Source organism: Oncorhynchus mykiss, chromosome 6 (assembly GCF_013265735.2).
Source record: "Oncorhynchus mykiss isolate Arlee chromosome 6, USDA_OmykA_1.1, whole genome shotgun sequence".
Classification (NCBI taxonomy): Eukaryota; Metazoa; Chordata; class Actinopteri; order Salmoniformes; family Salmonidae; genus Oncorhynchus; species Oncorhynchus mykiss.
Window position 1 is genome coordinate 1,382,787 of NC_048570.1, and position 16,591 is coordinate 1,399,377.

General features: G+C 44.9%; 1 protein-coding gene across 1 annotated transcript; it reads right to left on the bottom strand.

The window, feature by feature from the left end:
* Window positions 1-3,000: 3,000 nt before the first annotated feature.
* On the bottom strand, window positions 3,001-15,760 carry LOC110510478 (doublesex- and mab-3-related transcription factor 3-like). The gene is made up of 4 exons (XM_036979189.1): window positions 15,288-15,760; window positions 14,776-14,858; window positions 3,376-4,246; window positions 3,001-3,166 (listed from the first exon to the last, which is right to left on the bottom strand). Exons 1-4 carry the CDS (start codon window positions 15,578-15,580, stop codon window positions 3,001-3,003), a joined length of 1,413 nt encoding a protein of 470 aa, XP_036835084.1. The 5' UTR covers window positions 15,581-15,760.
* Window positions 15,761-16,591: the final 831 nt, after the last annotated feature.

The window sequence follows — 16,591 nt, forward strand, 5'->3', positions numbered from 1 at the left end:
TAGGCATTTCACAGTGAAGTCTAAACCTGTTGTATTCGGTGACAACTTGATTAGATTTTTTGACAAATAGCTTAAAATCCTGTTTTGTAAAGTAATGTTGCTCTTATGGAAAGACTTTCCTACAGATGTATCATAGAAATTAAGTTCTGGGAAAATGTTACCGATGCATTTGAAGAGTTTATAACAGCAAAAGCCAAGAGGTGGTGTGGTATATGGACAATATACCACGACTAAGGGATGTTCTTCACGACGCATTGCGGAGTACCTGGACACAGCCCTTAGCCGTGTTATATTGGCCATATACCACAAACCCCCAAGGTGCCTTATTACTGTTATAAACTGGTTACCAACGTAATTAGAACATTCCAAATAATTGTTTTGTCATACCCGTGGTATACGGTCTGATATACAGTACCACGGCTGTCAGCCAATCAGCATTCAGGGCTCAAACCACCCAGTTTATAATTCTTCAATAAAAATGTAGGATTTTTACATTTCATTATAAAAAATGTGTTACATTTGACTGTGTAAAACCTAGCAGTACTACTTATTTATCTGCGAGTGAGGCCGATATATAGAATTTAGCAAAAAAACATGATTATTGTCTTTTTGAAATGAAGCCATGAAGTGATAGGTTTCAAACCTATACATGTTTGTCTCTTTCATTATTTTTTTAAAACAAAAACGAATTTACTAAAATGTTTGAAAATGTGAATGTATAGAGTTTTGGACTGAAACTCTTCATTTGCTCCATTGCTTAATTTTATTTTGGTGGTTTTAAGCACAAATTGAATGAGTGTGGCTTAAAACATTTTCAGAACAACTACATCAAAATAGAATGACAGCCATTTTGTACCTAATACATTTGGAATGAATTTGTCTACATCTTGTCAATTAACATGAATGACACAATGTACTATTATCACCTATGTTTATTTGGCATAATCTTGACATGCTGCAAGGCGTTTCAACATCAACGACAGAATATTCACAGTACATTACATGCATCTGTCTGGAAAGAGAGGGATTTCTACAAACGTCTAATCTGTCACATTCTTTTACATTGATTATTTCTGGTCATATCCATGAGATAATGCCATGAGATAATGTTACAGCCTAACATTCAGCTACATTACCTGTAGAGAGCTCATGTTACAGCCTAACATTAAGCTACATGACCTGTAGAGAGCTCATGCTACAGCCTAACATTCAGCTACATTACCTGTAGAGAGCTCATGTTACAGCCTAACATTAAGCTACATGACCTGTAGAGAGCTCATGTTACAGCCTAACATTCAGCTACATTACCTGTAGAGAGCTCATGTTACAGCCTAACATTAAGCAACATTACTTGTAGAGAGCTCATGTTACAGCCTAACATTAAGCTACATGACCTGTAGAGAGCTCATGTTACAGCCTAACATTCAGCTACATTACCTGTAGAGAGCTCATGTTACAGCCTAACATTAAGCAACATTACTTGTAGAGAGCTCATGTTACAGCCTAACATTAAGCTACATGACCTGTAGAGAGCTCATGTTACAGCCTAACATTCAGCTACATTACCTGTAGAGAGCTCATGTTACAGCCTAACATTAAGCAACATTACCTGTAGAGAGCTCATGTTACAGCCTAACATTCAGCTACATTACCTGTAGAGAGCTCATGTTACAGCCTAACATTAAGCAACATTACCTGTAGAGAGCTCATGTTACAGCCTAACATTCAGCTACATTACCTGTAGAGGGTTAGGGTTAGTTTGCTGTCAGTGCTTGACGTGATTGTTTGTTAGCTTTAGTTGGCTACGTATGTAGCAAAGGACAAGTAGCTAGCCTAGGAGAATTACCGTGGCAGGTTAAGAGAATTAGGTTATTAAGGTTAGGCAAAGGGTTAGGGTTAGCTATAATGCCCTCCTAACCTGCTATGAAAAGTAACTTTTGGTCGTAGCTGTACTCCATCTAGTCACCACCAGCTACACGCCAATGATTTGTTTAACATAGCAACCATTAAAAATAGAATGGACAGAATGATTGACCCTCTCATTTGGCTAGCAAGTTCACAACCTCAGAATGAATGACCCTCTCATTTGGCTAGCAACTTCACAACCTCAGAATGAATGACCCTCTCATTTGGCTAGCAACTTCACAACCTCAGAATGAATGACCCTCTCATTTGGCTAGCAACTTCACAACCTCAGAATGAATGACCTTCTCATTTGGCTAGCAACTTCACAACCTCAGAATGAATTATCCTCTCATTTGGCTAGCAACTTCACAACCTCAGAATGAATGACCCTCTCATTTGGCTAGCAACTTCACAACCTCAGAATGAATGACCTTCTCATTTGGCTAGCAACTTCACAACCTCAGAATGAACAACCTTCTCATTTGGCTAGCAACTTCACAACCTCAGAATGAATGACCTTCTCATTTGGCTAGCAACTTCACAACCTCAGAATGAATGACCTTCTCATTTGGCTAGCAACTTCACAACCTCAGAATGAATTATCCTCTCATTTGGTTAGCAACTTCACAACCTCAGAATGAATGACCTTCTCATTTGGCTAGCAACTTCACAACCTCAGAATGAATGACCTTCTCATTTGGCTAGCAACTTCACAACCTCAGAATGAATGACCTTCTCATTTGGCTAGCAACTTCACAACCTCAGAATGAATGACCTTCTCATTTGGCTAGCAACTTCACAACCTCAGAACTAAGGACCGGCTTTAACTCTGACTATTTAGTGTGATGGAAGGATAACATAAAACGAATTTAGTCAATACAATAACGTTTTTAAAAACATGCAGATAATCTTTTTTAATATTTTGGCAACTGTTTTAAAAAAGCAATAAGGCTCTGGAACCTGGGAATGATCTAGAATAACACCCTCATAAGGGCAGTTCCCCTTGGCTTCACCTCTGTTCTAAGAACAGCCCTTAGTCAGGACTTATTCACACATGAATTCTGCTTAAATATAGGTTAATTTGTTCATATTGGTTCAGGTGGAGGAGTTGAGGATTCGTGAGTCGAAGGAGTCTGAGCGGTCCTCGTAGTCCTCCTCTGGGGTGTAGAGGGTCTGTTTAGCGCTGGGGGTGGGGGAGATGGGTGCAGGGGGACAGTCCTCTAGCTGGGAGAGACGATGCACCTTCTGGGGGCGGGAGGAGGAGAGGAGTGGGGAGGAGGAGGAGAGGAGAAGAGAGGAGGAGGAGGAGAGGAGAGGAGAGGAGGAGAGGAGTGGGGAGGAAGAGGAGAGGAGTGGGGAGGAGGAGGAGAGGAGTGGGGAGGAAGAGGAGAGGAGAAGAGAGGAGGAGGAGGAGAGGAGAGGAGAGGAGGAGGAGAGGAGAAGAGAGGAGAGGAGAGGAGAGGAGAGGAGAGAAGCGGAGAGCGTTGGAAGACCTCAGCGGAGGAAAAAGGAGAGACGTACTGAGCTGACCGTAGCTGGTGCCGCTGCAGCATCATGGTGTTCCATAGGGTCAAGTCATTGCAGAAGGGTCCAGTCCCACCACCGCGTGTCAGAGAGTTCCTCAGCCTCAGAGGGTGGCGGGGTGGATGGGGGAATGACCCTGGCTGCAGGGTCAGGGGGCTGGACGACGAATCAAACGAGAAGCACAGGGACTCAGGCACCCTGAAAGCAGAGTCCACAGACCACTTGGCAGAGGTGGCCAGAGGGTGGTAGGACCCCAGGGAGTGGTCCAGGAGATGGCTGATGGAGGGCAGGATCAGGGTGTCGGAGTGGAGGTCCTGACTGTGGGGGTGACCCCCCCTGGCCTCCTGGGCCTGGCTGGACAGCAGCACCTCGACGGCCCTCACCAGGTCCCCTCCACACCCCTGCAGGATCAGCTCCAGCACCGGGGGCTTGTGGGACGGGAAGATCTTCTTCAGCACCTCCAGGGGTGGCCGGTTGGCTCGCAGGTTGAAGGGAAGGGAGACAGACCCAGACAGGCCCTCAATCACCAGGCTGTGGTCCCCTGGCAGCCCCCCTGCCCCAACCCCGGGGTAGCCCCTAGGGGGCATGTCTGCCTTCAGCTCTGGAGAGGTGCTGCAGGTCTTAGGGAGGGCCAGGGGGAGAGGGAGGCTAGGGAGGGGGAGAGGGAGGCTACAGCGACCCTCGTTGGTCTGGGATGGAGTGTAGTATGAGGTTTTGGAGCCCTCAGGGGAGTAGCTATGGACCTGGTCCTTCTCACTGCCGCTATCACCACCATTCTCCCCGCCGGAGTGGTCCCCCGACGCATCCTCATTCAGCACTACAGAGAACATAGAAACACATCCTCATTCAGCACTACAGAGAACATAGAAACACATCCTCATTCAGCACTACAGAGAACATAGAAACACATCCTCATTCAGCACTACAGAGAACATAGAAACACATCCTCATTCAGCACTACAGAGAACATAGAAACACATCCTCATTCAGCACTACAGAGAACACAGAAACACATCCTCATTCAGCACTACAGAGAACACAGAAACACATCCTCATTCAGCACTACAGAGAACACAGAAACACATCCTCATTCAGCACTACAGAGAACACAGAAACGCATCCTCATTCAGCACAACAGAGAACACATAAACACATCCTCATTCAGCACTACAGAGAACACAGAAACACATCCTCATTCAGCACTACAGAGAACACAGAAACACATCCTCATTCAGCACTACAGAGAACACAGAAACACATCCTCACTCAGCACAACAGAGAACACAGAAACACATCCTCATTCAGCACTACAGAGAACACAGAAACACATCCTCATTCAGCACTACAGAGAACACAGAAACACATCCTCATTCAGCACTACAGAGAACACAGAAACACATCCTCACTCAGCACTACAGAGAACACAGAAAGAAACACATTCTCAGTTAGATCTACAGAGAAACAACCTCTCTCAGACAGCTACTCAGACAACACAGAACACTGCATACTACATCCTATAAAAATAATTTGACTTGCTACACAGTCATATTAACTTGGGACCATTGACATGTGAAATACAACAACCTGGAGTTCTGATGTGAGAGCATGCATTTAGATTATCCATAGCTGGAGAAAGGCTCAGCCTTCTCCTCCTGACTGCCAGGACCCTCAACCCTCTACTACTAGTAGAGACTATACAGAGGTCTAGTAGACACTACACAGAGGTCTAGTAGAGACTACACAGAGGTCTAGTAGAGATTACACAGAGGTCTAGTAGAGACTACACAGAGGTCTAGTAGAGACTACACAGAGGTCTAGTAGAGAATACACAGAGGTCTAGTAGAGACTACACAGAGGTCTAGTAGAGACTACACAGAGGTCTAGTAGAGACTACACAGAGGTCTAGTAGAGAATACACCAAGGTCTAGTAGAGACTACACATAGATCAAGAAGAGGTAAAGTAGAGACTACACAGAGGTCTAGAGGAGAATACACAGAGGTTTAGTAGAGAATACACAGAGGTCTAGTAGAGACTATACAGAGGTCTAGTAGAGACTACACAGAGGTTTAGTAGAGAATACACAGAGGTCTAGTAGAGAAAACACAGGGGTCTAGTAGAGACTACACAGAAGTCTAGTAAAGACTACACAGAGGTATAGTAGAGACTACACAGAGGTATAGAAGAGACCACACAGACATCTAGTAGATAATACACAGAGGTCTAGTATAGACTACACAGAGGTCTAGATGAGACCACACATAGGTCTAGTAGAGACTACACAGAGGTCTAGTAGAGAATACACAGAGTACTAGTAGAGACTACACAGAGGTCTAGTAGAGACTAAAAATAGAACAAGAAGAGGTCTAGTAGAGAATACACAGAGGTCTAGTAGAGACTATACAGAGGTCTAGTAGAGAATACACAGAGGTCTAGCAGAGACTACACAGAGGTCTAGTAGAGAATACACAGAGGTCTAGTAGAGACTACACAGAGGTCTAGTAGAGACTAAACATAGATCAAGAAGAGGTCTAGTAGAGAATACACAGAGGTCTAGTAGAGAATACACAGATGTCTAGTAGAGGTCCAGTAGAGAATACATAGAGGTCTAGTAGAGACTACACATAGGTCTAGTAGAGACTACACAGAGGTCTAGTAGAGACTACACAGAGGTCTAGTAGAGACTACACAGAGGTCTAGTAGAGAATACACAGAGGTCTAGTAGAGACTACACGGAGGTCTAGTAGAGACTACACAGAGGTCTAGTAGAGACTACACAGAGGTCTAGTAGAGACTACACAGAGGTCTAGTAGAGAATACACAGAGGTCTAGTAGAGACTACACAGAGGTCTAGTAGAGACTACACAGAGGTCTAGTAGAGACTACACAGAGGTCTAGTAGAGACTACACATAGACCAAGACGAGGTCTAGTAGAGACTACATAGAGGTCTAGAAGAGGTCCAGAAAAGACTACAAAGAGGTCTAGTAGAGACTACACAGAGTTCTAGATGAGACTACATGTAGGAATAGTAGAGAATACACAGGGGTCTGGAAGAGACAACACAGAGGTCTAGTAGAGACTAAACATAGATCAAGAAGAGGTCTAGCAGAGAATACACAGATGTCTAGTAGAGGTCCAGTAGAGAATACATAGAGGTCTAGTAGAGACTAAACATAGATTAAGAAGAGGTCTAGTAGAGAATACACAGATGTCTAGTAGAGAACACACAGAGGTCTAGTAGAGACTACACAGAGGTCTAGTAGAGACTACACAGAGGTCTAGTAGAGAACACACAGAGGTCTAGTAGAGAATACACAGGGGTCTAGAAGAGAATACACATAGGTCTAAAAGAGACTACATAGAGATCAAGAAGAGGTCTAGTAGAGACTACACAGAAATCAAGAAGTGGTAAAGTAGAGAACACACAGAGGTCTAGTGGAAACTACACATAGATCAAGAAGAGGTCTAGTAGAGAATACACAGAGGTCTAATAGATTATACACAGATGTCTAGTAGAGAATACACAGAGGTCTAGAAGATAAAACACAGAGGTCTTGAAGAGGTCCAGTAGAGAATACACAGAGGTCTAGTAGAGAATACACAGAGGTCTAGAAGATAAAACACTACACAGAGACTACACAGAGACAAAGAGGAACTCGAATAGAGAATACATAGAGGTCTCGAAGAGACCACACAGAGGTCTAGAAGATGTCCAGTAGAGAATACACAGAGGTCCAGTAGCGACTACACAGAGGTCTAATAGAGATCACACAGAGGTCTAGAAGAGGTCCAGTAGAGATTACACAGAGGTCTAGTAGAGACTACACATAGGTCTAATAGAGAATACACAGAGGTCTAGAAGAGGTCCAGTTGAGAATACACAGAGGTCTAGTATAGACTACACAGAGGTCTAATAGAGAATACACAGAGGTCTAGAAGAGGTCCAGTAGAGAATACACAGAGGTCTAGTATAGACTACACAGAGGTCTAGAAGAGGTCTAGTATAGACTACACAGAGGTCTAGTAGAGACTACACAGCACCAAAGAGGTCAAGTAGGGGATACATAGCAACATAGGGGTCTGGTTGAGGCTACACAGCACAATATAGGTATAGTAGAGGCTACACAGAGGTCTAGTAGAGACTACACAGAGGTCTAGTAGAGACTACACAGCAACATATAGGTCTAGTAGAGACTAAAAAGCAACATAGATGTATAGTAGAGAGTACACAGCAACATAGAGGTCTAGTAGAGACTACACAGCAACACAGAGGTCTAGTAGAGACTACAGAGCAACTTAGAGGTCTAGTAGAGACTACACAGCAACATAGAGGTCTAGTAGAGACTACACAGCTACATAGAGGTCTAGTAGAGACTACACAGCAACATATAGGTCTAGTAGAGACTACACAGCAACATAGAGGTCTAGTAGAGACTACACAGCAACACAGAGGTCTAGTAGAGACTACACAGCAACATAGAGGTCTAGTAGAGACTACACAGCAACATAGAGGTCTAGTAGAGACTACACAGCACCATAGAGGTCTAGTAGAGACAACACAGCAACATAGAGGTCAAGTAGAGACTACACAGCAACATAGAGGTCTAGTTGAGACTACACAGCAACATAGAGGTCTAGTAGAGACTACACAGCACCATAGAGGTCTAGTAGAGACTACACAGCACCATAGAGGTCTAGTAGAGACTACACAGCACCATAGAGGTCAAGAAGAGGCTACACAGCAACATAGAGGTCTAGTAGAGACTACACAGCACCATAGAGGTCAAGAAGAGGCTACACAGAAACATAGAGGTCTAGTAGAGGCTACACAGCACCATAGAGGTCTAGTAGAGACTACACAGCAACCTAGAGGTCTAGTAGAGACTACACAGCCACATAGAGGTCTAGTAGAGACAACACAGCCACATAGAGGTCTAGTAGAGACTACACAGTACCATATAGGTCTAGTAGAGACTCCTCAGCCACATAGAGGTCTAGTAGAGACCACACAGCACCATAGATGTTATATAGAGACTACACAGCCACATAGAGGTCTAGTAGAGACTACACAGCAACATAGAGGTCTAGTAGAGACTACACAGCAACATAGAGGTCTAGTAGAGACCACACAGCACCATAGAGGTCAAGTAGAGACTACACAGCAACATAGAGGTCTACTAGAGACAACACAGCAACATAGAAGTCTAGTAGAGACTACACAGCACCATAGAGGTCTAGTAGAGACTACACAGCAATGTAGAGGTCTAGTAGAGACTACACAGCAACATATATGTCTAGTAGAGACTACACAGCAACATAGAGGTCTAGTAGAGACTACACAGCAACATAGAGGTATCTTAGAGACTACACAGCACCATAGTGGTCTAGTAGAGACTACACAGCACCATAGAGGTCTAGTAGAGACTACACAGCACCATAGAGGTCTAGTAGAGGCTACACAGCACCATAGAGGTCTAGTAGAGGCTACACCAAGGTCTATTAGAGACAACCCAGAGGTCTAGCAGAGACTACACAGCAACATAGAGGTCTAGTAGAGACTACACAGCACCATAGAGGTATCTTAGAGACTACACAGCACCATAGTGGTCTAGTAGAGACTACACAGCACCATAGAGGTCTAGTAGAGACTACACAGCACCATAGAGGTCTAGTAGAGGCTACACCAAGGTCTATTAGAGACAACCCAGAGTTCTAACAGAGACTACACAGCAACATAGAGGTCTAGTAGAGACTACACAGCACCATATAGGTCTAGTAGAGACTACACAGCAACATAGAGGTCTAGTAGAGACTACACAGCAACATATATGTCTAGGAGAGACTACACAGCACCATAGAGGTCTAGTAGAGACTACACAGCAACATAGAGGTCTAGTAGAGACTACACAGCAACATAGAGATCTAGTAGAGACTACACAGCACCATAGAGGTCTAGTAGAGACTACACAACAACATGGAGGTCTAGTAGAGACTACACAGCCACATAGAGGTCTAGTAGAGACCACACAGCACCATTAAGGTCTAGTAGAGGCTACACAGCAACATAGAAGTCTAGTAGAGGCTACACAGCAACATAGAGGTCTAGTAGAGACTACACAGCAATGTAGAGGTCTAGTAGAGACTACACAGAGGTCTAGAAGATAAAACACTACACAGAGACTACACAGAGACAAAGAGGAACTCGAATAGAGAATACATAGAGGTCTCGAAGAGACCACACAGAGGTCTAGAAGATGTCCAGTAGAGAATACACAGAGGTCCAGTAGCGACTACACAGAGGTCTAATAGAGATCACACAGAGGTCTAGAAGAGGTCCAGTAGAGATTACACAGAGGTCTAGTAGAGACTACACATAGGTCTAATAGAGAATACACAGAGGTCTAGAAGAGGTCCAGTTGAGAATACACAGAGGTCTAGTATAGACTACACAGAGGTCTAATAGAGAATACACAGAGGTCTAGAAGAGGTCCAGTAGAGAATACACAGAGGTCTAGTATAGACTACACAGAGGTCTAGAAGAGGTCTAGTATAGACTACACAGAGGTCTAGTAGAGACTACACAGCACCAAAGAGGTCAAGTAGGGGATACATAGCAACATAGGGGTCTGGTTGAGGCTACACAGCACAATATAGGTATAGTAGAGGCTACACAGAGGTCTAGTAGAGACTACACAGAGGTCTAGTAGAGACTACACAGCAACATATAGGTCTAGTAGAGACTAAAAAGCAACATAGATGTATAGTAGAGAGTACACAGCAACATAGAGGTCTAGTAGAGACTACACAGCAACACAGAGGTCTAGTAGAGACTACAGAGCAACTTAGAGGTCTAGTAGAGACTACACAGCAACATAGAGGTCTAGTAGAGACTACACAGCTACATAGAGGTCTAGTAGAGACTACACAGCAACATATAGGTCTAGTAGAGACTACACAGCAACATAGAGGTCTAGTAGAGACTACACAGCAACACAGAGGTCTAGTAGAGACTACACAGCAACATAGAGGTCTAGTAGAGACTACACAGCAACATAGAGGTCTAGTAGAGACTACACAGCACCATAGAGGTCTAGTAGAGACAACACAGCAACATAGAGGTCAAGTAGAGACTACACAGCAACATAGAGGTCTAGTTGAGACTACACAGCAACATAGAGGTCTAGTAGAGACTACACAGCACCATAGAGGTCTAGTAGAGACTACACAGCACCATAGAGGTCTAGTAGAGACTACACAGCACCATAGAGGTCAAGAAGAGGCTACACAGCAACATAGAGGTCTAGTAGAGACTACACAGCACCATAGAGGTCAAGAAGAGGCTACACAGAAACATAGAGGTCTAGTAGAGGCTACACAGCACCATAGAGGTCTAGTAGAGACTACACAGCAACCTAGAGGTCTAGTAGAGACTACACAGCCACATAGAGGTCTAGTAGAGACAACACAGCCACATAGAGGTCTAGTAGAGACTACACAGTACCATATAGGTCTAGTAGAGACTCCTCAGCCACATAGAGGTCTAGTAGAGACCACACAGCACCATAGATGTTATATAGAGACTACACAGCCACATAGAGGTCTAGTAGAGACTACACAGCAACATAGAGGTCTAGTAGAGACTACACAGCAACATAGAGGTCTAGTAGAGACCACACAGCACCATAGAGGTCAAGTAGAGACTACACAGCAACATAGAGGTCTACTAGAGACAACACAGCAACATAGAAGTCTAGTAGAGACTACACAGCACCATAGAGGTCTAGTAGAGACTACACAGCAATGTAGAGGTCTAGTAGAGACTACACAGCAACATATATGTCTAGTAGAGACTACACAGCAACATAGAGGTCTAGTAGAGACTACACAGCAACATAGAGGTATCTTAGAGACTACACAGCACCATAGTGGTCTAGTAGAGACTACACAGCACCATAGAGGTCTAGTAGAGACTACACAGCACCATAGAGGTCTAGTAGAGGCTACACAGCACCATAGAGGTCTAGTAGAGGCTACACCAAGGTCTATTAGAGACAACCCAGAGGTCTAGCAGAGACTACACAGCAACATAGAGGTCTAGTAGAGACTACACAGCACCATAGAGGTATCTTAGAGACTACACAGCACCATAGTGGTCTAGTAGAGACTACACAGCACCATAGAGGTCTAGTAGAGACTACACAGCACCATAGAGGTCTAGTAGAGGCTACACCAAGGTCTATTAGAGACAACCCAGAGTTCTAACAGAGACTACACAGCAACATAGAGGTCTAGTAGAGACTACACAGCACCATATAGGTCTAGTAGAGACTACACAGCAACATAGAGGTCTAGTAGAGACTACACAGCAACATATATGTCTAGGAGAGACTACACAGCACCATAGAGGTCTAGTAGAGACTACACAGCAACATAGAGGTCTAGTAGAGACTACACAGCAACATAGAGATCTAGTAGAGACTACACAGCACCATAGAGGTCTAGTAGAGACTACACAACAACATGGAGGTCTAGTAGAGACTACACAGCCACATAGAGGTCTAGTAGAGACCACACAGCACCATTAAGGTCTAGTAGAGGCTACACAGCAACATAGAAGTCTAGTAGAGGCTACACAGCAACATAGAGGTCTAGTAGAGACTACACAGCAATGTAGAGGTCTAGTAGAGACTACACAGCAACATATATGTCTAGTAGAGACTACACAGCAACATATAGGTCTAGTAGAGACTACACAGCACCATAGAGGTCTAGTAGAGAATACACAGCAACATAGAGGTCTAGTAGAGGCTACACAGCAACATAGAGGGCTAGTAGAGACTACACAGCACCATATAGGTCTAGTAGAGACTACACAGCACCATAGAGGTCTAGTAGAGACTACACAGCACCATAGAGGTCTAGTAGAGACTACACAGCAACATAGAGGTCTAGTAGAGGCTACACAGCAACATAGAGGGCTAGTAGAGACTACACAGCACCATATAGGTCTAGTAGAGACTACACAGCACCATAGAGGTCTAGTAGAGGCTACACCAAGGTCTATTAGAGACAACCCAGAGGTCTAGTAGAGACTACACAGCAACATAGAGGTCTAGTAGAGACTACACAGCACCATAGAGGTCTAGTAGAGACTACACAGCAACATAGAGGTCTAGTAGAGACTACACAGCAACATAGAGGTCTAGTAGAGGCTACACAGCAACATAGAGGGCTAGTAGAGACTACACAGCACCATATAGGTCTAGTAGAGACTACACAGCACCATAGAGGTCTAGTAGAGGCTAGACCAAGGTCTATTAGAGACAACCCAGAGGTCTAGTAGAGACTACACAGCAACATAGAGGTCTAGTAGAGACTACACAGCACCATAGAGGTCTAGTAGAGACTACACAGCAACATAGAGGTCTAGTAGAGGCTACACAGCAACATAGAGGGCTAGTAGAGACTACACAGCACCATATAGGTCTAGTAGAGACTACACAGCACCATAGAGGTGTAGTAGAGACTACACAGCACCATAGAGGTCTAGTAGAGACTACACAGCAACATAGAGGTCTAGTAGAGGCTACACAGCAACATAGAGGGCTAGTAGAGACTACACAGCACCATATAGGTCTAGTAGAGACTACACAGCACCATAGAGGTCTAGTAGAGGCTACACCAAGGTCTATTAGAGACAACCCAGAGGTCTAGTAGAGACTACACAGCAACATAGAGGTCTAGTAGAGACTACACAGCACCATAGAGGTCTAGTAGAGACTACACAGCAACATAGAGGTCTAGTAGAGAATACACAGCAACATATAGGTCTAGGAGAGACTACACAGCACCATAGAGTTCTAGTAGAGACTACACAGCACCATATAGGTCTAGTAGAGGCTACACAGCAACATAGAGGTCTAGTAGAGACTACACTACAACATAGATGTCTAGTAGAGACTACACAGCTTCATAGAGGTCTAGTAGAGACTACACAGCCAAATAGAGGGCTAGTAGAGACTACACAGCTACATATAGGTCTAGTAGGGACTACACAGCAACATAGTGGTCTAGTAGAGACTACACAGCCACATAGAGGTCTAGTAGAGACTACACAGCTACATAGAGGTCTAGTAGGGACTACACAGCAACATAGAGGTCTAGTAGAGGTTACAAAGCCACATAGTGGTCTAGTAGAGACTACACAGCAACATAGAGGTCTAGTAGAGTCTACACAGCTACATAGAGGTCTAGTAGGGACTACACAGCAACATAGAGGTCTAGTAGAGACTACACAGCACCATAGAGGTCTAATAGAGACTACACAGCAACATAGAGGTCTAGTAGAGACTACACAGCACCATAGTGGTCTAGTAGAGACTACACAGCAACATAGATGTCTAGTAGAGACTACACAGCACCATAGAGGTCTAGTAGAGACTACACAGCAACATAGAGGTCTAGTAGAGACTACACAGCACCATAGTGGTCTAGTAGAGACTACACAGCAACATAGAGTTCTAGTAGAGACTACACAGCAACATAGAGGTCTAGTAGAGACTACACAGCACCATAGTGGTCTAGTAGAGACTACACAGCAACATAGAGGTCTAGTAGAGACTACACAGCAACATAGAGGTCTAGTAGAGACTACACAGCCACATAGAGCTTTTGTAGATTCTGCCGCTACACAGACGATCAACTTGTCTACAACTCCGCAATTTATGAACATTAACTGTTTTCTCTATGAAATGCTGTTAGCAGGAAGTGCTGAGAACACTATCTGCTCCCAAATCATTTCTGAAAATAAAAGTCCTGTTTATCAAGATGTGCAGTCCTTATAATGCACGAGAAAACCCTGGAATTTAACAATGTACATTTACTGTTTATTAATTAAATGTTTTGTAACTTATTTAAATGATCTCTATTTGTTCCCTGCCACAAATGTGAACCTATTATATGTAGAAGAGTATACATATAATGTGTCTGTAAAGTCAGGCCACCGTTGGTGTAACTCTGGGGAAATAAAGACTGCATTAATGCAGTGACGTTTGCAGTTTTTAAATCTCTTCAATATTTGGGATAAAGATAGTAATGATTTGGATTTTAAGTCTAGTGCAATGCTTTTTGCTATGTTGATATTAGCATACATTTTTTCAATCAATAAATGCAGCCACTTCTAAGTGTCCAAACGCACACTCTCTTGTTGCTAAGTTTTCTATTACCCATATGCACACAGCACATTTAAGATCTCTTTTTGTAATGAAATGTGTTTTATCAATAAAAGTAAATACATAATGTTGTATTTTTATTTGTATTTTTATTATTACTATTATTATTGCCTTACCCTGTGTGTTGGCAGTCTGTTTCAATGTCCATTGGAGGTCCATGTCCCCAGAGTGGGGCGGCAGGCCCTGGTTCCCCGCCCCCCATCCAGGCACCGTGATGCCGGGCAGGGCTCTCAGAGACTCAGGGATAATGCTCTCGCCCCATCCAGGCACCGTGATGCCGGGCAGGGCTCTCAGAGACTCAGGGATAATGCTCTCGCCCCATCCAGGCACCGTGATGCCGGGCAGGGCTCTCAGAGACTCAGGGATAATGCTCTCGCCCCATCCAGGCACCGTGATGCCGGGCAGGGCTCTCAGAGACTCAGGGACAATGCTCTCACCCCATCCAGGCACCGTGATGCCGGGCAGGGCTCTCAGAGACTCAGGGATAATGCTCTCGCCCCATCCAGGCACCGTGATGCCGGGCAGGGCTCTCAGAGACTCAGGGACAATGCTCTCGCCCCATCCAGGCACCGTGATGCCGGGCAGGGCTCTCAGAGACTCAGGGATAATGCTCTCGCCCCATCCAGGCACCGTGATGCCGGGCAGGGCTCTCAGAGACTCAGGGACAATGCTCTCCAGACTCTCGTTGGCCTGCTGTCTGCGGAGCGTCACCTGCGCCGCCATGACCCGCTGCCTCTCGATGATCAGGATGCATTTCTCACAGGTGCAGTCCTTGAAGCAGCAGTATCGCTTGTGGCCCTTCAGCCAGGACAGGACGCCGTGGTTACGGCACCGCGCGCACTTGGGGGTCCTCTGGAGCGGTGCTCGGACCTGTGTCACTAGACCCCCTATGTACAGGTAGGGAGATCTGTAACCATTCATTTCTCACACTGTCAGCCAGTCAGTTAGTCACACACACACAGTCTCGCCACTTTGCCTTCCCAAAGCGTTGGAGGCGCGAGGTGCATCTGATAAGGGCGCGTGCGCGCAGCCCGGGCCAGACAGAGTAGAGAGCAGTGAAAGTCAGGAGATGACAGGAGGTGCTGGTTGGATCCACCTCTACCTCTCCTGCCTCCCTGGAAATAAAGACGTGCATCAGCCCCCATCAGCCTCCTGACACATGGTCATAAAGGCGAGAAACAAAATACTGTTTTGTGCATCACTGGCACCCGATCAGCCAATCCCTGTGGAGAGAGAGACCTCAGCCAATCCCTGGGGAGAGAGAGACCTCAGCCAATCCCCGGGGAGAGAGAGACCTCAGCCAATCCCTGGGGAGAGAGAGACCTCAGCCAATCCCCGGGGAGAGAGAGACCTCAGCCAATCCCCGGGGAGAGAGAGACCTCAGCCAATCCCTGGGGAGAGAGAGACCTCAGCCAATCCCCGGGGAGAGAGAGACCTCAGCCAATCCCCGGGGAGAGAGAGACTTTCCATCCAGGGTTCCATACAGCCATAAATCTACCAGGACAATGAAAGACACACTCCCAATTAAACATTTACATTGAACAGTTACTCAGATGGGATAATGTGTACTTGAGTTCATAAAAGGGACAGCAACGTGTTGAAGTCTATAGAATAAGGCTTATTTAACCACAGTGCAATAAAGCAATGCTGCAGTTTGTTTGTATATTATAGGCTACAGTGCCTTGACAAAAAAAAAAGTTGTTGTCACATGCGCCTAAATAGTAAGACAACAAAATGACAATAAGGACGCTAATCAAGGAGTACCGGTATCGAGTCAATGTCTAGGGTTACCAGGTAGTAATGAGGCTATATACAAGGAGTACCAGTAATGAGGCTATATACAAGGAGTACCAGTATCGAGTCAATGTCTAGGGTTACCAGGTAGTAATGAGGCTATATACAAGGAGTACCAGTATCGAGTCAATGTCTAGG

What these genes read in the sequence shown, in the direction of transcription:
- LOC110510478 (XM_036979189.1), bottom strand. Translation starts at nt 15,580, where the DNA reads ATGAATGGTTACAGATCTCCCTACCTGTACATAGGGGGTCTAGTGACA. An exon ending in ACAGACTGCCAACACACAGG is followed by an intron (nt 4,247 to 14,775) that starts GTAAGGCAATAA and finishes TGTTCTCTGTAG; the next exon opens with TGCTGAATGAGGATGCGTCG. An exon ending in TTCCAACGCTCTCCGCTTCT is followed by an intron (nt 3,167 to 3,375) that starts CTCCTCTCCTCT and finishes CCCACTCCTCTC; the next exon opens with CTCCTCCCGCCCCCAGAAGG.